The sequence below is a fragment of the Microcaecilia unicolor genome, chromosome 2, assembly GCF_901765095.1.
Source record: "Microcaecilia unicolor chromosome 2, aMicUni1.1, whole genome shotgun sequence".
Lineage (NCBI taxonomy): Eukaryota > Metazoa > Chordata > Amphibia > Gymnophiona > Siphonopidae > Microcaecilia > Microcaecilia unicolor.
The window spans coordinates 152,273,075-152,293,894 of NC_044032.1; the positions used below are offsets into that span (position 1 = coordinate 152,273,075).

General features: G+C 51.0%; 1 protein-coding gene across 1 annotated transcript in view; it reads left to right on the forward strand.

The window, feature by feature from the left end:
• LNPEP (leucyl and cystinyl aminopeptidase) overlaps positions 1 to 20,820 on the forward strand; it is a 169,616-nt gene that overhangs the window by 40,903 nt on the left and 107,893 nt on the right. Inside the window, 1 exon segment of the mRNA XM_030193410.1 lies at positions 4,565 to 4,703. Coding sequence (XP_030049270.1) covers positions 4,565 to 4,703 — 139 coding nt within the window.

Consider the following 20,820-nt stretch of genomic DNA (forward strand, 5'->3'; position numbering starts at 1 on the left):
CTGAGCTCACATCCCTCATACTCAATAGTTTTCTTAATAAATATCCTCTTTTTTTAAAATACAGAATAAAAACAAAAAAAACTCAATATCCAGTAGGGCAACTGCTATTTAAAGATATCTAGGTAAGTTATCCAAAAGCCTGTGATTTGATTTTCATCTCACCTGTCAGTTTGTCAAACTGCTGTATATGCAATCATATGCTCTATTAATTATGTAACAATGTATTTGTGTTTATAATATTGATGTGTAAATTGTTTTGTGGTACATAGCGAAATATAGTATATCCAGCTGGAGGTGGAGACATAAGTTATGACCTTTTTGTGATGCAGTTAAAATGGATAGCTATGGGTGTAGTAATTGCATATTGCATTAGGAAGAAGTTTTGGCCTCACTCCTCAAATGGCCCTTGCCTCTCCTCAGTTTAAGTGGATAATTCCTTCATATTCAGCTGGACCGGTCTGCACAATTGGATTGTATCTCTTTCCTACCAGGAGATGGGAGGTAGAGAAACTGACTTTGTGATACCCAATGATATAAGTGCTGGTGCTCTTCGAGGATTCCAGGATTTTCTTTATTTCCAGTAGATGGCAGCTGGGCAGGACAAGGCCACACTGCTTGGTAGAACCTAAAGGCCTTGATCCCTAAAGTCCATGAACCTGAGCTGATTGGAGCTTGGTTCCGTAGCCCCAAGTCATTGCCCATGGGCAATAACTTCATTTGGCTCTCAGCTCAATCCCTGTGGGGCTCCTGCTGTCACGGGCTTGAGTCCTCATCTTCTTTCTTCCTCCCTCCTACTCTCCTTCAAGTGTGCCCCTACCCCAGGCTTCCTGCAGCTGCAAGCAGCCTAAAAAAAAAAAAAAAGAACAAAAATGATGTGGCTGGGCTGCCTGGTGTAGACATTTCTCTGAGAGGGCATGAAGCTGGAAGGGGGTGAGGAGGAGATAAAAACAATGCAACTCACACCAAAATCCAAATTGGGAGGGGGGGATGGCAGGAGCAGACTGCGGTCAGCTCCAGCCATGCCAGCCATCTGGACTGGAAGGCTGGTGCTGCACTGTCTACAGGAGCAGGGAGGTGAGCACAGCTGATGGCTTTCTACCCGCAGTGTGATGGGCTGTTTCCAACATTGGAAATGGCTCCAGAGAGGTCAGGGGAGCTCCTCAGAGGTGCCAGAGGCTGCTCCTGCTTTGTCACTGGAACCCATGGTCCTGATACCTTTGTCAAGAAGAGCAGTCATGTTGGTTCCTGCCGCAGTGTCTGTGCCGCAGGAACTCTGTGTCCCTCTTGGGTGGTGGGGTGAGGGGGCAAATGGTCCTTCACCTGCTCTGGGCGCAGTGGGGTCCTGATGGGGCTTCTAACATTGATTTGCTGTAGCAAATGATCCTGCTTGTTATGTTTGTGTTGGCAGCTGATACTGGTCTTCCTTTGCTGGTAGGAGCCCCACGAAGTCCCCTCTCCTGTGGCCATGAGGCGAAGGAGGTTCCTCAACTTCCAGGAACTTTTGTGATGAGGCAGGGACCTATTGGATTCCCAGTCTTTAGGTAACTCAGAGTTGGACGCAGAGCTTCCCGCTCCCTGGAAAAGGAGGAGCACTCCCCAGTGATGCATCTGTTTCAGCAGGAAGAGTTTTTCTACCCATTGATGCAGTTTTGGAGGCTTGGGGCTTTTCCTTGGTATCTTCTGAGCCCACTGAGAAGGGACCATAATCTGGAGAGCCTTTCTGCCCTCCCCCACCCCCATGCATTTCTACCTCCACAAGGTGCTCTCTCACATGATGTTATCAGAGCGGGGAAGCTCCAGATGATGCCAGATTGGCTGTATCCTCTCTCTCCCAAGGGTATGGAATGGGATGTTCTGGTCACAGCTGTGTCCAGGATCCCTATTGGGGGTGGGGTTGACTTTTAAGGAGATGCATGGAAAGAAGGTGGAGCAAAAGAGTAAGCTGGCCATCTTATCCACTACTTCAGGCATTCAAGTCACAAACTAGTGACAAACCTGCACACACCAAGGTACAGCAGAGAAACAGTGGAGATGGCATGTCTTCACACAAGAAGTTCTTTTAAATTGCATCAGTTCACAGAAATATGATGAAAGGGTACACAGTGCGGTAGAACGAGAGGACATGAAATGAGATTGAAGGGGGGCAGACTCAAGAAAAATGTCAGGAAGTATTTTTTCATGGAGAGAGTAGTGGATGCTTGGAATGCCCTCCCGCGGGAGGTGGTGGAAATGAAAACGGTAACAGAATTCAAACACGCGTGGGATAAACATAATGGAATCCTGTTCAGAAGGAATGGATCCTAAGGAGCTTAGCCGAGATTGGGTGGCAGAGCCAGTGGCGGGAGGCGGGGATGGTGCTGGGCAGACTTACACGGTCTGTGCCAGAACCGGTGGTGGGAGGCGGGGCTGGTGGTTGGGAGGCAGGGATAGTGCTGGGCAGACTTATACAGTCTGTGCCCTGAAAGGACAGGTACAAATCAAGGTAAGGTATACACAAAAAGTAGCACATATGAGTTTATCTTGTTGGGCAGACTGGATGGACCATGCAGGTCTTTTTCTGCCGTCATCTACTATGTTACTATGTTACCATGTTGGAGTGTGGAGGTGTTATACAGTGAGGGCCGTGTTTTGCTGGTTACAACAGCTACCAGCATCTCCTGAGGTGATGGTTCTTATTTCTAAATTAACATCAGGGCTTGTTCTACTTGCTTTGGTGCTGCCTTGTGTTGAGTTACGCTGCTGCACCCTCCACGGTAACAGTGGTTGATTTGGTGGCGATTGTCATTGAGCTCTACAGCATGACATCAAATTAACATCCTCTTCTATTGTTAACTTTGTTGTTGTCATTTCTTAATTTCACAAAACTTTTTAATCTGGTTTTTAGTTGTCACACTTTGATAATGCAACATACTTTTTCACTGATTTTTAACTTTTGGAACAGTAGTATGTCAGTTCACTTTTCACCCAATGAAACTGAATGTCAGCTGTTTCAAGGTTAAAGCAAGGAACTATTATTTTAGTCAGTGGGTAACTAAATTGTGAAAGCTGCTGTCATGGAATGTAGTTAAAGCAAACAATTTGGGAAGGGCTCAAGAAAGAATGCTTTGCCAACAGGCAATGGCATGAACATGTATTAGAACATGTGAGGTCTAGATAAATACTTATCTACTTGGAGCATGTGCATGGCTTAAGTCTGATGTATAATTCTGGGGCCTCTGATGGACATAAGTTTTCAGACTATTAAGTTTTTTTTTTTTTTTTTAGTGAATCGTAAATTGTAACATTTTAATATTCTGAAAGGTTACTTTAAACCAGTGCTTCTCAACCTTTTTATTTTGTTGCACACTTTCAAGTTTGTTCAATCCATATGGTAAGCACACCAATTTTTGCATAATGCTCACTATCCAGTCTCTCTGGCTAATGGATGGAGAGCAGCACTTTCACCTGTTTGCCCTTCATTCTGCTGGTTTCAGTGCGGCATCTCTACATGCGAGGCCAGCAGGCCATGTGAAATGACAGGGCTCAATAGGTTCAGACAGATTGAAGCTGTTCTACCAATGGGAGGGAAGGAAGGGAGCAAAGGCTATCAGATTTCTTGTGGAGTGAGTCTGGGATACTTGTTCCATGTAGTGCTAGCAGTAATCAGTCTGTTCAGTTCAGTGGGGAGGATGGGGGGTGGGTGGGAGGGAGGGGGAGTCCAGCAGACTATGTTAAAAGAAAATTGTAGTAATCCACTTTCAAACTATACCTAAAAGCTCGGAGAAAATTTTTCTTCACTCAGCTTGTAATTAAACTCTGGAATTCGTTGCCAGAGAATGTGGTAAAGGCGGTTAGCTTAGCGGAGTTTAAAAAAAAAAAGGTTTGGACAGCTTCCTAAAGGAAAAGTCCATAGACTATTATTAAATGGACTTGGGGAAAATCCACTATTTCTGAGATAAGCAGTATAAAATGTTTTGTACTTTTTTGGGATCTTGCCAGGTATTTGTGACCTGGATTGGCCACTGTTGGAAACAGGATACTGTCCCAGTATGGCAATACTTTTGTACTTATTCCTTAGGGTCCCAGAGCATCCAGCTTACTCTAGGAAACATGCAACTACTAGATCATGTTATAACAGTCTAACCTGGAAAAAGTATTTTTCTGGTCTAAGATGGAAGATAAGGACTGGAGCAGGGATAGTAGGGGCTCTTCCCTGATCTGCAATGTGTGCTCCAATCACACTCCTATCCCTGAATGTCAGGAGTAGAGGGGTGACTCCTACTTTGCTTGTTCAGTATATTTTTGCTTGTGACATATAAAGAATTTCAGGATGTGAAAATATCTTTTGAATTCTCCCTGTTTTAGATGGTGATAAATACAGTTTTTGCACGCTTCCTTCTTATCCTTGCATAAATAAAACAAATAATCTGGTAGGCATTGGTAATACTGAATATTTTACTTATGGCTATGAATATGAAATGTAAGATCCCAACCATGGTTCGCTTGCTCTCTCTCTCTCTCTCTCTCTCTCTCTCTCTGTATTTAAAAAAAAAAAAATTCTTTTTATCCTTCCCCCTCACTTCAGGTGTCTTGCAGCAACTCAGTTTGAACCTTTGGCAGCAAGAACAGTTTTCCCCTGCTTTGATGAACCAGCATTTAAATCCGTCTTTCAGATCAAGATCAAGAGAAGTGAAAAGCATATTGCTCTATCGAATATGCCAAAGGTAAAAAGAGCTTCTGGTGACAGTGTCTTAAATAACATGATGGAAGTTTGATATAATTACTTAGACAATATTTCCATTAAATGTTAAAGTCCTTTGTTTATCAAAGTTAGCCTTTTACTTTGCTAAATTACTTGTCATGTTTATTATTATTATTATATTATGACATTTGTATCACATTATCCTGAACAAGCTTAGATTCAATGTGGCTTACAATCAAGAATAAACATCAAAAATATAATAGATAATTAATTCTAACATTTTAACATATTAGGAATGATTGTGTGTTTGTCGTGAAACACACAAGAGTATTGGTTATGTTGAAACATATAAGAGAGACGGCAACATTAGATTATTTTCTTTTGATATGTACTTAATAGAAAAGCCTTTAGTAAGGAATCTCTGATAATTTGCTTGGGTAGAGAATTTCAAAGTTTATATGTTATGCAACTTGGGTCTTCAAATGGCAGGTGCAGCGAGTCTTAAAGGGTCAATCTGTAGTATCTTGGCTACACGTTCCTGATTAATTGGTTGTATCCCCTTACTACCAACAGCTGGAGGTAGGAAAACCGACTTTTCCTGGTGACCACAGTATAAGGGCTAACGCTGTCTAGACAGCGTTTTCTCTACCTCCAGCAGATAGCAGATTGTGCAGGCTGGTGCATCTGGTTAAGGCTACATCATTTGCTGGAGACAGCAGCCTTGCTCCCAGGTTCCTAGTTCACAGACTGGACCTGGTGGAGCGCAGATGTGGATCCATAGTCCCAAGTCATTGCCCACAGGCAATAACTTGGCAAGGCTCTCGGCTTGAAACTCATGGGGCCCTTGTTACAATGGGATTGAGTCCTCATTCTCCCCACTTCCCAGGCTCCCTGCAGTTTCAGGCAACCTTAAAAAATTAAATTGGCTGGGCTGCCTAGTTAAGCTTTAGCTTTATTCCACTAGTGCAGGGGAATAAAGCAATTTTGAAAAAAAAAAAAAAAAGGCTACTGCTTTAAGCAGTAAAACAAAACAAAATATCACAGCTGAGAGCTAGGCAGGAGGGAGGTGAAATCGTCGTGAGTCTTGGGCCCTAGTCAGTTCCAAGTGGATTCGCATGCTCATGTGCACACGTGCACTGGCCAGGTAGCTGGGCATGCCAGCAAGCTGATGCAGATCTTTTCTGAAATGGTCCCAGGGGGCTTGGAGGGGAGACCTGTTCTGGTAAACTCTGATGTTGCCCCCTGCTGCAGCTTTAGGACTTGCTCTCCTGATGCTTTTGGTGGGAACGGAAACCATCTTAGGTCCTGCTGCAATTTCCCTGCAAAAAGATCTCCATCTGGCCCCATTAGGGCTTGGGGGTTGAGGATTGGTGTTCCTTCACCTTGGAGTGGAGGAGTAGTCTAATGGTAGTTCATTAGGCTGAGAACCTAGGAAACTGGGTTCAGTTTCCACTGCTGCTCCTTGTGATCCTGGGCAAATCACTTAACCCTCCATTGCTCTAGATACAAAAAATAAAAAAAAAAGGTGGTGACAGAGAAAGTACTGCATATAATAAGTGTAAACTGCTTTGATTATACCACAGAGAGGCAGTTTATCAAATCCCATTACCCTTACATCTGTCCCTTACCTTTTCTAGGCCCCTTGGAGAGCTCTGAACCTGGAATGGCTCCAGCAGGCTCTGGCTGCTCAGGTTGGCTCCCGTACACAATAGGGGTCTCCAAGTCCCAGATAGCCATGCACGGAGCCCGCTTTAAGTGGGCCAAATGGCACAGATGTGACCACGTTCTGATGGGCGATCCCTTGATCTCTTAGATTCTCAGTTCCCCCCTGGCTCAGGTTCAGAGATGGAGCTCTCCCCCCCTCAGGAGGTGAAGGAATGCTTCCCAGTGATAGGGCTTTTTTTTTGGTAGGAACTTTCTTGCCTTATTGATTCAGTTTCAGAGGCTCTAAGTCTGTCATTGGCCTTGGTGGGGGTGGGGGGTGGGATGTTTATTCTGGAGGGCCTATTGGGCAGGGTGTGGAGTTGGAGTTGGTAAAATTGTAGTGACTCCGACTTCATCTTAAAAATAAAAATTTACAACATCATAGCATAACCTCTCAGCCAATCCCTGTTATCGAAGGGGAGGGGTTGCTTTTGGATGGATACGTGCCAGACTGGCTTGGTCCCGCTGCCCAGCAGGCCCTTCAAGCAGGAGCCCTTTTGCTGTTCCAAACAGAATACTCTGGACCTCCTGGCTCAGCTACAGGCTCCAATTTGTGACAAGGATGCACTTGACCCCTCGCTGGCTTGGATAGGGGGGCAGATTGGCCCTTCTCCAGCCACAAGTGGGCCCAGGACACCTTGGATCAGTGGGTCCTCGAGTTGGTCATTTGGGGCTGTGCTTTAGAGTTTGCTTGGCCAGTGCTTGATGCCTTCATGGTCTTACCCTTTGGCTCGGTGGTTAAGTAACAGCCATTGTGCTCACTCTTCAGGATCTGGAACCAGTACCACCTTTGGAAAGGTGCAAGGTTGTTACTCTATTTTGAGGACCTAAAGAAAGGGGACTCTGGCCCATTCTTGACCTCAAAGGGGTCAACACCTACCTGAAGGTTCTGCTCTTTTGGATGGAGCCACTTGACAGTGATGACCTATGTCCTGGGCGAGTTCTTGACCTCCCTGGATCTTTCAGAGGCCTATCTGCATATTCCAATCCAGGTGGACCACAAGTGCTATCTGCGTTGTTGTGTTATGGGTTGCCACTTTCAGTTTCAAGTTCTTCTTTCAGCCTGGTGTCTGTGCTGGAATAGAGATCCGGGGTCTTTGGGAAATTAAGTGGGGCTTCTTTGTCTTACCGGTCCTGGGAGCAAGTGTCCTCTCTCCCGCCTCAAAGAAATCACACTGCACTCCAATAAAGTCTTTTTGATGCAACTCAGCTTTACTGAACTTTCTGCAAATGGCAGGAAACCAATTTTACTACTCCATCTATACAGTTGAAACTTTTGTTCATTCAAGATTGAGGTTGTAATGCACAGTCTCCTTCTTCCATTTGATATTCTGGTTAACTCTCAATATTTACACATTTACAAAATCTCCTGTCCCTTTACCCATCCCAGGGGCTAGTAATAATCCAAGGCTGTTTTTGATCACAATCCACTTTCCTCAGGCATAGACCCTTTAGGCTGTCCTTCCAGCGATGCACTTCTGGAGCTGCATCCTGGCCTTGAACAGGCTTCCCCTGTCCTGGATCCTGTTTCGAGCTGGGTTCCTCTTACCCACCCTCAGCTCCGACTCCACAGTTGCCACTTTATGGGGCAGCAACTACTACTAATCATTCTCCGAGGACAAGCAGGCTGCTTGTTCTCACGACTGGGGTTGACGTCCGCGGCAGCCCCCACCAACCGGAAGAAGCTTCGCGGGACGGTCGGCACGCAGGGCACGCCCACCGCGCATGCGCGGCCGTCTTCCCGCCCGTGCGCGACCGCTCCCGCCAGTTACTTTTTTTCCGCGACTGGAGAGAGTTGTGCAATTGCCTCTCTCTCCGTTCAGCCGCCGGATTTTTCGACCGCGTTTACGCGGATCGTTGCTTTGACCCGTTCGGTTCCTCTTTCTTTCTTTCTTTGTATTGTTAAAAAAAAAAAAAAAAAAGATTTTCGCGCGTGTGGAGCACGCGCTCCCCTTTTCCCTCGCTTCCAGCGGGGACGCCTCGTTGCGGCCTAGTGGCCGCTCGGTCGGCTAGTTTTTTCGTGGTGTGATTTTAGCCACCATTGCCGACTTTGACTTCGCCGACGCGATTTTTCCGTCGATGTCCTCGAAGGTCCCGAGTGGATTTAAAAAGCGTGGTCGCTGCGGCCGGCCGATCTCGCAGACCGACACCCACGCTTGGTGCCTCCAGTGCCTCGGGCCGGAGCACAATCTCAAGTCGTGCGCGCTGTGTCTCGGTCTCCGGAAACGGACTCAGGTTGCGAGGCAAGTTCTGCGGGACCGTCTTTTTGGAACTTGCGCCGGCCCCTCGACGTCGACCTCGACGGCATCGGTATCGAAGGCCGGTTCTTCGGTACCGGTATCGATGCCCGAGACATCGGCACCGATGGCAGCGACCCCAGGAGAACAGGTCCCGTCGGCCCGCCGGTCCGCCGGTGAGAGTGGGGTTGAGAGGCCGCGTGGGCAGTCGGCCCCGGTCACTCCCTCAGCTCGTGAGCCACGGGACCGAACCCTGTCGGACCCGGTACCTCGAGACCGAGGGGGATCGACCTCCTCCTCCTCCATGCCCTCCGGCGCCGGTGACGTGCACCGGAAAAAAGATAAGAAGCGCCGTCACCGGGAGCCCTCGGTGCACCCTGAAGAGGAGTCGACGCCGAAGCGTCATCACAGAGAGGAGAGATCTCCGTCGGTGGTGGAGGTACCGACGCGTCGGGGTTCCGGCACCTCGGTGCCGTCTCCTGGCCCCCAGCAGCTTCTGGCACCGACACCCTTACCGGCCCCACCGCCTTTCCCGGCAGCGGGCCTGGACGAGTGCCTCAGAGCCATCCTTCCGGGGATCCTGGAAGGGCTGATGCGCCAGGTTGTGCCGGCGTCGGGGGTGCTTGCGCCCCCGGCGCCGATGACTGTGGCGCCGGCGAGCTCTAGCCCGGCGCCGGGGCTGTCGACACCGCCGCCGCTTGCGGTGCCGGTCTCGACCGCCACGCAGGTGGAGTCCCCGTCGACGTCGATGGAGGGAGCTCCGTCCCCGCCGGCGCGGGAGTCCACCGCTCGACGACACCGAGACCTCGGTGCCTCGACGTCGAGCGGGCCCGGTACCGGACTCAGCTACATGAGCTAATGTCCGATACCGAGGATGAGGACTCGTGGGGGGAGAGGAGGACCCGAGATATTTCTCCTCAGAGGAGTCTACGGGCCTTCCCTCGGACCCCACGCCGTCACCGGAGAGGAAGCTCTCACCTCCTGAGAGTCTCTCCTTTGCCTCCTTTGTGCGGGATATGTCTATAAGCATTCCCTTTCCCGTGGTCTCTGTGGAAGAGCCGAGGGCCGAGATGCTCGAGGTCCTCGACTATCCATCACCACCTAGAGAGTCCTCCACGGTACCGCTGCACAATGTCCTGAAGGAGACGCTGCTTCGGAACTGGGTGCGACCACTAAACTAACCCCACCATTCCCAAGAAAGCAGAGTCCCAGTACAGGATCCACTCTGACCCAGAGCTCATGCGGCCCCAGTTGCCCCATGACTCAGCGGTCGTGGATTCTGCTCTCAAGAGGGCACGGAGTTCGAGGGATACCGCCTCGGCGCCCCCGGGGCGGGAGTCTCGCACTCTGGACTCATTTGGGAGGAAGGCCTACCAATCCTCCATGCTCGTGACCCGCATCCAATCTTACCTGCTCTATATGAGCATCCACATGCGGACCAATGTGCAACAGCTGGCGGACCTGGTCGATAAGCTCCCGCCGGAGCAGTCCAGGCCATATCAGGAGGTGGTCAGGCAGCTGAAGGCGTGCAGAAAGTTCCTGTCCAGGGGGATTTTTGACACCTGTGACGTGGCATCTCGTGCTGCGGCCCAAGGTATAGTGATGCGCAGGCTCTCATGGCTGCGTGCCTCTGACCTGGACAACCGCACCCAGCAGAGACTGGCTGACGTCCCTTGCCGGGGGGATAATATTTTTGGCGAGAAGGTCGAGCAGATGGTTGACCAACTGCACTCAGCGGGAAACCGCTCTCGACAAGCTCTCCCACCGGGCGCCTTCAGCACCCGCCCCGCGGGCGGGCGTTTTTCCCGGGCTCGGCAGGCTGCACCCTATTCTTTTGCGAAGCGTAGGTACAACCAGCCGGCCCGAAGGCCTCGTCAGGCACAGGGACAGCCCCCGCGCGCTCGTTCCCGTCAACAGCGTGCGCCTAAGCAGCCCCCTGCGCCTCCACAGCAAAAGCCGGGGACGGGCTTTTGACTGGATCCACGGGAACATAGCCGCCCTACAAGTGTCCGTACCGGACGACCTGCCGGTCGGAGGGAGGTTAAAATTCTTTCACCAAAGGTGGCCTCTCATAACCTCCGACCAGTGGGTTCTCCAAATAGTGCGGTGCGGATACGCCCTGAATTTGACCTCCCTGCCTCCAAATTGTCCTCCGGGAGCTCAGTCTTTCAGCTCCCATCACAAGCAGGTACTTGCAGAGGAACTCTCCGCCCTTCTCAGCGCCAATGCGGTCGAGCCCGTACCACCCGGGCAGGAAGGGCAGGGATTCTATTCCAGGTACTTCCTTGTGGAAAAGAAAACAGGGGGGATGCGTCCCATCCTAGACCTGAGAGGCCTGAACAAATTCCTGGTCAAAGAAAAGTTCAGGATGCTTTCCTTGGGCACCCTTCTGCCAATGATTCAGAAAAACGATTGGCTATGTTCCCTGGATTTAAAGGACGCATACACTCACATCCCGATACTGCCAGCTCACAGACAGTATCTCAGATTCCGCCTGGGCGCACGGCACTTTCAGTATTGTGTGCTGCCCTTTGGGCTCGCCTCTGCCCCACGAGTGTTTACAAAGTGCCTCGTGGTGGTAGCGGCCTACCTACGCAAGCTGGGAGTGCACGTGTTCCCATATCTCGACGATTGGCTGGTCAAGAACACCTCGGAGGCAGGAGCCCTCCGGTCCATGCAGTGCACTATTCAACTTCTGGAGCTGCTGGGGTTTGTGATAAATTACCCAAAGTCCCATCTCCAGCCAACTCAGTCTCTGGAATTCATAGGAGCGCTGCTGAATTCCCAGACGGTTCAGGCCTACCTTCCCGAAGCGAGGGCCACCAATCTCTTGGCCCTGGCTTCGCAGACCAGAGCGTCTCAGCAGATCACAGCTCGGCAGATGTTGAGACTTCTGGGTCATATGGCCTCCACAGTTCATGTGACTCCCATGGCTCGTCTTCACATGAGATCTGCTCAATGGACCCTAGCTTCCCAGTGGTTCCAAGCCACCGGGAATCTAGAGGATGTCATCCGCCTCTCCACCAGTTGCCGCACTTCACTGCTCTGGTGGACCATACGGACCAATTTGACCCTGGGACGTCCATTCCAAATTCCGCAGCCCACGAAAGTGCTGACGACGGATGCATCCCGCCTGGGGTGGGGAGCCCATGTCGATGGGCTTCACACCCAGGGTCTGTGGTCCCTCCAGGAAAAGGATCTGCAGATCAACCTCCTGGAGCTCCGAGCGATCTGGAACGCACTGAAGGCTTTCAGAGATCGGCTGTCCTGCCAAATTATCCAAATTCGGACAGACAATCAGGTTGCAATGTATTACGTCAACAAGCAGGGGGGCACCGGATCTCGCCCCCTGTGTCAGGAAGCCGTCGGTATGTGGCGTTGGGCGTGTCGCTTCGGCATGCTTCTCCAAGCCACGTACCTGGCAGGCGGTAAACAACAGTCTGGCCGACAGACTGAGCAGAGTCATGCAACCGCACGATGTGGTCGCTCCATTCCAGAGTGGTACGCAAGATCTTCCGAGAGTGGGGCACCCCCTCGGTGGATCTTTTCGCCTCTCAGACCAACCACAAGCTGCCTCTGTTCTGTTCCAGGCTTCAGACACACGGCAGGCTAGCGTCAGATGCCTTTCTCCTTCATTGGGGGACCGGCCTCCTGTATGCTTATCCTCCCATACCTTTGGTGGGGAAGACCTTACTGAAGCTCAAGCAAGACCGCGGCACCATGATTCTGATAGCGCCCTTTTGGCCCCGTCAGATCTGGTTCCCTCTTCTTCTGGAGTTGTCCTCCGAAGAACCGTGGAGATTGGAGTGTTTTCCGACTCTCATTTCGCAGAACGACGGAGCGTTGCTGCACCCCAACCTTCAATCCCTGGCTCTCACGGCCTGGATGTTGAGGGCGTAGACTTCGCTGCGTTGGGTCTGTCTGAGGGTGTCTCCCGGGTCTTGCTTGCCTCTAGGAGGGATTCCACTAAAAAGAGTTACTTTTTCAAGTGGAGGAGGTTTGTCGTTTGGTGTGAGAGCAAGGCCCTAGAACCTCGTTCTTGCCCTGCACAGAACCTGCTTGAATACCTTCTGCACTTATCAGAGTCTGGCCTCAAGACCAACTCAGTAAGGACTCACCTTAGTGCGATTAGTGCTTACCATTATCGTGTGGAAGGTAAAGCCATCTCTGGAGAGCCTTTAGTCGTTCGATTCATGAGAGGCTTGCTTTTGTCAAAGCCCCCTATCAAGCCTCCTACTGTGTCATGGGATCTCAACGTCGTCCTCACCCAGCTGATGAAACCTCCTTTTGAGCCACTGCATACCTGCCATCTGAAGTACTTGACCTGGAAGGTCATTTTCTTGGTGGCAGTTACTTCAGCTCGTAGGGTCAGTGAGCTTCAAGCCCTGGTAGCTCATGCTCCATATACCAAATTTCATCACAACAGAGTAGTGCTCCGCACCCACCCAAAGTTCCTGCCGAAGGTGGTGTCGGAGTTCCATCTTAACCAGTCAATTGTCTTGCCAACATTCTTCCCCAGGCCGCATACCCGCCCTGCTGAACGTCAGTTGCACACATTGGACTGCAAGAGAGCATTGGCCTTCTACTTGGAGCGGACACAGCCCAACAGACAGTCCGCCCAATTGTTTATTTCTTTCGACCCTAACAGGCTAGGGGTCGCTGTCGGGAAACGCACCATCTCCAATTGGCTAGCAGACTGCATTTCCTTCACTTACGCCCAGGCTGGGCTGACTCTTGAGGGTCATGTCACGGCTCATAGTGTCAGAGCCATGGCAGCGTCGGTGGCCCACTTGAAGTCAGCCACTATTGAAGAGATCTGCAAGGCTGCGACGTGGTCATCTGTCCACACATTCACATCTCATTACTGCCTCCAGCAGGATACCCGACGCGACAGTCGGTTCGGGCAGTCGGTGCTGCAGAATCTGTTTGGGGTGTAAATCCAACTCCACCCTCCAGGACCCGAATTTATTCTGGTCAGGCTGCACTCTCAGTTAGTTGTTCTTCGTAGGTCAATTTCTGTTGTTCCCTCGCCGTTGCGAGGTTCAATTGACCTGGGTTCTTGTTTTGAGTGAGCCTGAGAGCTAGGGATACCCCAGTCGTGAGAACAAGCAGCCTGCTTGTCCTCGGAGAAAGGGTATGATACATACCTGTAGCAGTTGTTCTCCGAGGACAGCAGGCTGATTGTTCTCACCTACCCTCCCTCCTCCCCTTTGGAGTTGTGTGTTTCATCTTTTGCTAGTCATTCAACTGGCGGGAGCGGTCGCGCACGGGCGGGAAGACGGCCGCGCATGCGCGGTGGGCGTGCCCTGCGTGCCGACCGTCCCGCGAAGCTTCTTCCGGTTGGTGGGGGCTGCCGCGGACGTCAACCCCAGTCGTGAGAACAATCAGCCTGCTGTCCTCGGAGAACAACTGCTACAGGTATGTATCATACCCTGTCTTTGAGCACAGTATCAGTAAGCACAGGAGAAAATCCCTGCCACATTAAATGCCTCCTGTCAAGGGCCAAACCATAAGCCACAAGAGATCTGGATCTTCTATTTCCACCAGACCCCTTCCTCACCCCTGGGAAGAAGAAGATGGGCTTCCACTAGTCTCCATACAAGATCTGCTTACCACAGCCTTGGGAACCAATCCATAGCCACCATAAAGACCAAACAAAGTGTGCTATCCTGTGAAGGACTTGGTTGATCAAGGGCCATGGTGGAGACACAAAGAGGCTCCTCCCTGGGCCACTGCTGGACCAGCTCATCTATTCCCATCAAGGTCGCCTTGTTCTGGTGATTAAAGAAGTGATTCACCTTGGCATTTTTGCTTGAGGCCATGAAGTCAAAGACTGTAGGCCCCCATGGTTCAGCAGGAACTGGAAGGCTGTGTGCCCCAGCTCCCATCCTCCCAGATCCTTTAGTGGGCAGTTGAGAGAATCCACCTGAATATTGACTTTGCCGGCTAAGTGGACTACTGACAAAAGCCAGGAGGTTTGCCTTCACCCAGCTGCAAAGGGCTGCTGCTTCCAGAGCCACTGCCTGACTCCTAATGCTTTCTTGTCATCGTTGATGATACGTTGAAACCTTCTGCTCAGTGTGCTGCTGCGGCTAAGAAGCAAATAGAATGTTAGGTATTATTAGGAAAGGAATGGAAAACAAAAATGAGGATGTTATAATGCCTTTGTATCGCTCCATGGTGCGACCACACCTCGAATATTGTGTTCAATTCTGGTCGCCGCATCTCAAAAAAAGATATAGTGGAATTAGAAAAGGTGCAGAGAGGGGCGACGAAAATGATAAAGGGGATGGGATGACTTCCCTTTGAGGAAAGGCTAAAGTGGCTAGGGCTCTTCAGCTTGGAGAAAAGGCGGCTGAGGGGAGATATGACAGAGGTCTACAAAGTAATGAGTGGAGTTGAATGGGTAGATGTGAAGCATCTGTTTACGCTTTCCAAAAATACTAGGACTAGGGGGCATGCGATGAAACTACATTGTAGTAAATTTAAAACGAATCTGAGAAACGTTTTCTTCACTCAACGTGTAATTAAACTCTGGAATTCGTTGCCAGAGAATGTGGTAAAGGCGGTTAGCTTAGCGGAGTTTTAAAAAGGTTTGGACGGTTTCCTAAAGGAAAAGTCCATAGACCATTATTAAATGGACTTGGGGAAAATCCACTTTCCTTGCCATCAAGCAGATGAAGCCATTATGTATGGGTTGTGTCCATCAACCAGCAGGGGGAGATAGAGAGCACTCAACTTTCCATATTGCCTCATGGCCAGCCAGCTCCACTGCCTCTTCAGTATTCTCTGTCTCCCCAAGCAGGGTGGCTGCAGCTTCTTCGAGCTCCTTCAAAAATCTGCCTGGGGGTGGCTCCTGGCTTGCCAGCTGTTAGCCGGGGTGTTAGAGGCTATAGCAGCTTCACTTTGAAGGCACATAGGTTAGCCCTTTCCCTGCCTTACCCATGCCCCCGTGGATGTGGATATATTAGCTTGCTTTTCCCTGTCCTTTGGCACTCAGTGGATGTAGGCACATTGGTTCGCCTTTCCCACTCATCTGAGCCTCCGGAGTTCTTATTACCTCTGCTTTCCTCACAGCGTTAAAAAAAAAAAAAATGGAACAGAGGTTTTCCTTTGATTCTTCTATGGGACCGGAGCTGTGATACTCGGTCCGGTGAGGTAAGAGTGTTTTCTAACTCCTCCAGGGTGGGCCTGCGATTGGGGCGTTTTTGGCGCAAAACCGCCATTTTGAATTTTCCCGCCATTTTCGGCGATGGCCGCAGAGAATGTAAAGCGCTGTTCCCGGTGTGGCAAGCACAAATCAGCAGCGGGGCTCTGTAAATCGTGCTGTACAGGTGTAAGAGCTGGCCCGAGCATGGCGATCGATGATTCTTCCCGCCCAGAGTTGGCAGCGGACGCCATTTTGAATTCTCCGCATGGTGCGGCCTCCGTAGAGACGGAGAGTCCTGAGCCGGGGGGGGGGGGGGGGGGGACCTCGAATTGAGGCTATTCAGGGAGCGGCTAGCCCCGGACGGGATCTGGGTGCCCAGGGCGAGTTTTTCTCCCCTGATTTTGTGTTTTTATTGCATAAAGCATACATGCTGAAAAGAGCTCTCCCTCAAGGGTCGTCTGAGGCCCCTTCTATTGTACCCCCCCCCCCCCCCCGTGGATTCTGGCCTAGACTTCCCGCTGAGGCTATTTTCCCTGATAATTGGCATATAGAAAAGCGTAGAAGGGCTAATTCCCCTTCAGATTGTGGTGCACCTCCTTTTCCCCCCCCCCCCGTGGTTGGGCTGTAAGGATTTGGAGAGTTCTGGCAGACCTTCGTGGTCTGAGGAGCCAGAGTCAGGTGCAGAATTACCACAGGATCTGGATGATCCCTCCGCGGTGAGGATTTTCCACCGTGATGAGCTGCCAGTGCTTATTTCAGGTGCCCTACAGGTCTTTCTATTGAAGAGCCTGACAGTGGCACGGCCTCCTCTGTGAATCCTAGGATGGCTAGTACCAAAAAGCCTGCTCGAGCCTTTCCTTTGCATGACTCCATCCAAGAGCTTATTTCTGCTCAGTGGGCTGACCCCGAGGGACCTTTGAAAGTTTCCAGGGCTATGGGGCAATTACACCCTCTGCGTGAGGAGCATTTGGCTCGCTTTGCAATGCCTAAAGTAGATGCCCTAGTCACTGCGATGACAAAGAGAACTACCCTCCCTGTGGAAGGAGGAGTTGCCCTGAAGGATATACAAGACCATAGGCTGGAAGCAGCACTTAAACGGTCCTTTGAATTTGCAGGTCTTACTGTTCGGGCGTCTGCATGCAGTTGTTATGCTGCTAGAGCCTGCCTGGCATGGTTGCAACAGGCAGTGGAACAGCCAGGAGATGGAGCGGAGCCCTTCTCGGATGTGGCTCCGCGGCTGGAGTCGGCCTTGTCCTTTTTGGCTGATGCCCTTTATGATATTGTCAGAGCTTCGGCTAAACAAATGGCAGTAGCAGTGGCGGCTCGCCCTCTTATTTGGCTACGACATTGGGCAGCGGACATGGCCTCTAAGCAAAGGTTGGTGAAGTTGCCCTTTCAAGGCCTTCTCCTATTTGGTGAGGAGTTGGAAAAAAAAATTGTTAAAGGCCTGGGAGATCCTAAACCCCAGCGCTTGCCCGAAGATAGGCCGAGGCCTTCCTCCAAGGGCCAGGCGGTCCACTCCTCTTATAGACCTCGCTTCCGTGAAGCTAGAAGGTACAGCCTGGGGCGTTCTGCTGGGTTCACTTCTCATACCTGTTTTTCAGCAGAGGAACTCCTTTCGCTCGGACAAGCGTTCCGCAGCCACTGGCTCTAGGCCTGGAGTTCAGGGGCGACCCTCTCAATGATGGTGCGCCGGCCCACTCCTTGCTTCCTGTCATCGGAGGATGTCTTTCCCTCTGTGCCGAGGAGTGGGCCAATATTTCCTCAGATCAATGGGTTCTGGACCTGATCAGAGATGGCTACAGAATAGAATTCAGCGCCCCAGTAAGAGACATGTTTGTGGAGTCCCGATGCGATTCTGCCGCCAAACGGGCGGCGGTAGTGGAGACATTGCAAGGTCTGATTCAGTTAGGGGCCGTGTCCCCGGTACCTCCCGCCGAACACGGCTACGGCCGATACTCCATCTACTTTGTGGTGCCACGAAAAGGTGGGTCTTTTTGCCCTATTCTGGATTTAAAAGAATTAAACAAGTCCCTGAGAGTGCGGCATTCCCACATGGAAATCCTGCGCTCCGTCATTGCTGCGGTACAGCCAGGAGAGTTTCTCACGTCTCTAGACCTGAATGAAGCTTACTTGCACATACCAATTTGGCCCCCGCACCAGAAGTTTCTGAGGTTTGCGGTGCTGGGAAAACATTTTCAGTTCCGGGCCTTGCCTTTTGGCCTCGCCACAGCTCCCCGAACCTTTTCGAAGGTAATGGTGGTAGTAGCTGCTTTGCTCAGGCGAGAAGGTATCAAGGTTCACCCGTACTTAGACGACTGGCTCATCAGAGCAGAACAGAGAGCGATCAAGCTACAGCCAGAGTGGTCTCTGTACTTCAATCTCTAGGCTGGGTCGTCAATATGGCCAAAAGTCACCTGACCCCCTCGCAATCTCTAGAATATTTGGGGGCCAGGTTCGACACAGACTCAGGCTATGTATATCTACCCGAGCTAAGGCGGTGCAAGCTTCAGAATCAGGTCCGTCTGCTCCTGAGGATGCCCCGCCCGCGAGCTTGGGACATTGTCCAGCTGCTGGGATCGATGACAGCCACATTGGAAGTGGTGCCCTGGGCGAGAGCGCACCTGAGACCTCTACAGTATTCCCTACTTCAAAGATGGTCTCCAGTTTTCTCAGGATTATCAATGCAGACTTTCTTGGCTCCCTGCGGCCCGACTCAGCATGGAGTGGTGGCTCTCAGACAGCATGCTGCGGCGAGGAATGCCGCTGGCGCTCCCCAATTGGTGTCTAGTAGTGACAGATGCCAGCCTGAAGGGCTGGGGCGCACATTGCAAGGGGAAGCATGCCCAGGGTCTATGGATACCCGAGGAGTTGGAGTGGTCCATCAACCGCCTGGAGTTGAAAGCGGTGTTTCAGGCGCTTCTGGCCTTTCAAGTGACCCTGGGAGGATTGGCTGTCAGAGTGATGTCGGACAACACGACAGCAGTGGCCTACATAAATCGACAAGTCGGCACTCAGTGCAGAGCACTGGCCACGCAGGCCGAACAGATTTGCCACTGGGCCGAGCTGCATCTTCAGTTTCTGTCGGCAGCTCACATAGCAGGTCAGAGCAACGTGCAAGCCGATTATCTAAGCAGGCATCAGATCGATCCAGCAGAATGGGAACTAGACAAAGTATTCCTGCAGGTATGTGCCAAATGGGGCAAGCCTGTGATGGATCTTATGGCGACAAGTTCAAATGCCAAAGTCCCGTGCTTCTTCAGCAGACTGAGAGATCCTCGCTCGGCAGGGTTGGATGCCTTGACTCAGCCCTGGCCTCTGGGCCTACTATATATGTTGCCTCCGTAGCCCTTGATAGGGTGCGTGCTCCTGCGGATTCGGCTGCACCCCGGAGAAGTGGTTCTCATCGCCCCGGATTGGCCCAGGAGGCCTTGGTATGCGGACCTCCGACAGATACTAGTGGAGGCTCCCCTTCCTTTACCTCTGGTACCGAACCTGTTGTCACAGGGCCCGGTAGCCATGGAGGACGCCTGCTGCTTTGGTCTTATGGCATGGCGATTGAGAGGGCCCAATTGAGGGACAAAGGCTATTCAAACACAGTCATTTCCACTCTCCTGCAGGCCCGCAAGCGTTCCACTTCCATGGCTTATGCCAGGATTTGGCGCCAGTTTGAGTCTTGGTGTGCTTCAAAATCAATCACACCCATGCGGGCTCCTGTCTCGCCGATTCTGGACTTTTTGCAGGATGGTGTACAAATAGGCTTGGCCTATAATTCCCTGCGGGTGCAAGTGGCAGCGTTGGCCTCCCTTCGTGGTAAGGTTGAAGGCGTGTCTTTAGCTGCTCATCCAGATGTGGCACGGTTTCTTAGTGGGGTGCTTCGGCTCCGGCCTTCCGTGCGAGCAACCTGTCCAGCTTGGAACCTGGGGCTAGTTTTGAAAACCCTGCAGGCATCTCCTTTTGAGCCGCTTCGGCGAGCATTGGAGAAAGATTTGACACTAAAGTGCACAAGTGCTAGCGTGTGGTGTGACCTGTTCCCACCCTTTATAGGGATTGCTTTGTTACATCCCATACGTAATGGCTTCATCTGCTTGATGACAAGGAAGGGAAAATTAGGTTCTTACCTTGGTAATTTTCTTTCCTTTAGTCATAGCAGATGAAGCCATGAGCCCTCCCTGTATGATTGTCTGTATGCTGTGAATCTGTTTCAGGTTCTGTTCTTGTTTCCTGAAGTTCCTTCCTTGGGAGAAAGTTGGAAAACAGTCTTCAGGATTCATGTTCACTTATAGGATGATGAGTCCATTCCCTCCAGTTTATGTTTTGGAGGATGAGTTTATTCCCTCCAGGAGGTTGCGTGTATCCCCTCCAGTTATACAATAAGGAGGACGTGTTCATTCCCTCCTTTTGAGTTCATGCCCTTGTTAAGGGGCCATCGTTCGCTGTGAGGAAAGTTCATGTTATTCCCATTGCGGTTTGCCATACTGCTTTGGAAGCTTCAAATACTGAAGAGGCAGTGGAGCTGGCTGGCCATGAGGCACTGTGAAAAGTTGAGTGCTCTCTATCTCCCCCTGCTGGTTAATGGACACAACCCATACGTAATGGCTTCATCTGCTATGACTAAAGGAAAGAAAATTACCAAGGTAAGAACCTAATGTTCCCATTTCTGGGAGAAGCAGTATAAAATGTTTTTTGTACTTTTTTGGGATCTTGCCAGGTATTTGTGACCTGGAATGGCCACTGTTGGAGACAGGATGCTGGGCTTGATGGACCTTTTGGTCTTTCCCAGTATGGCAATACTTATATACTTATGTATATATAGGCCACTGTTATCACACTGTCTACCATCGTTCAGATTCCTATTTCCCAGAGCAGGGGGAGGAACTCCACCAAAGCCAAGCTAACTGCCCAGGTCTCCAGGTGGTTGATGGACCAAATAGCCTCGGGGGGGAGGGAGACCTACACTCCTGCACCACTCTGCCGCACTCTGCCCAAGCAGTGAGCCCCCTAACCAAGGAGACTCATTACGGTCACCGCCACGTAACTGGGTGGAT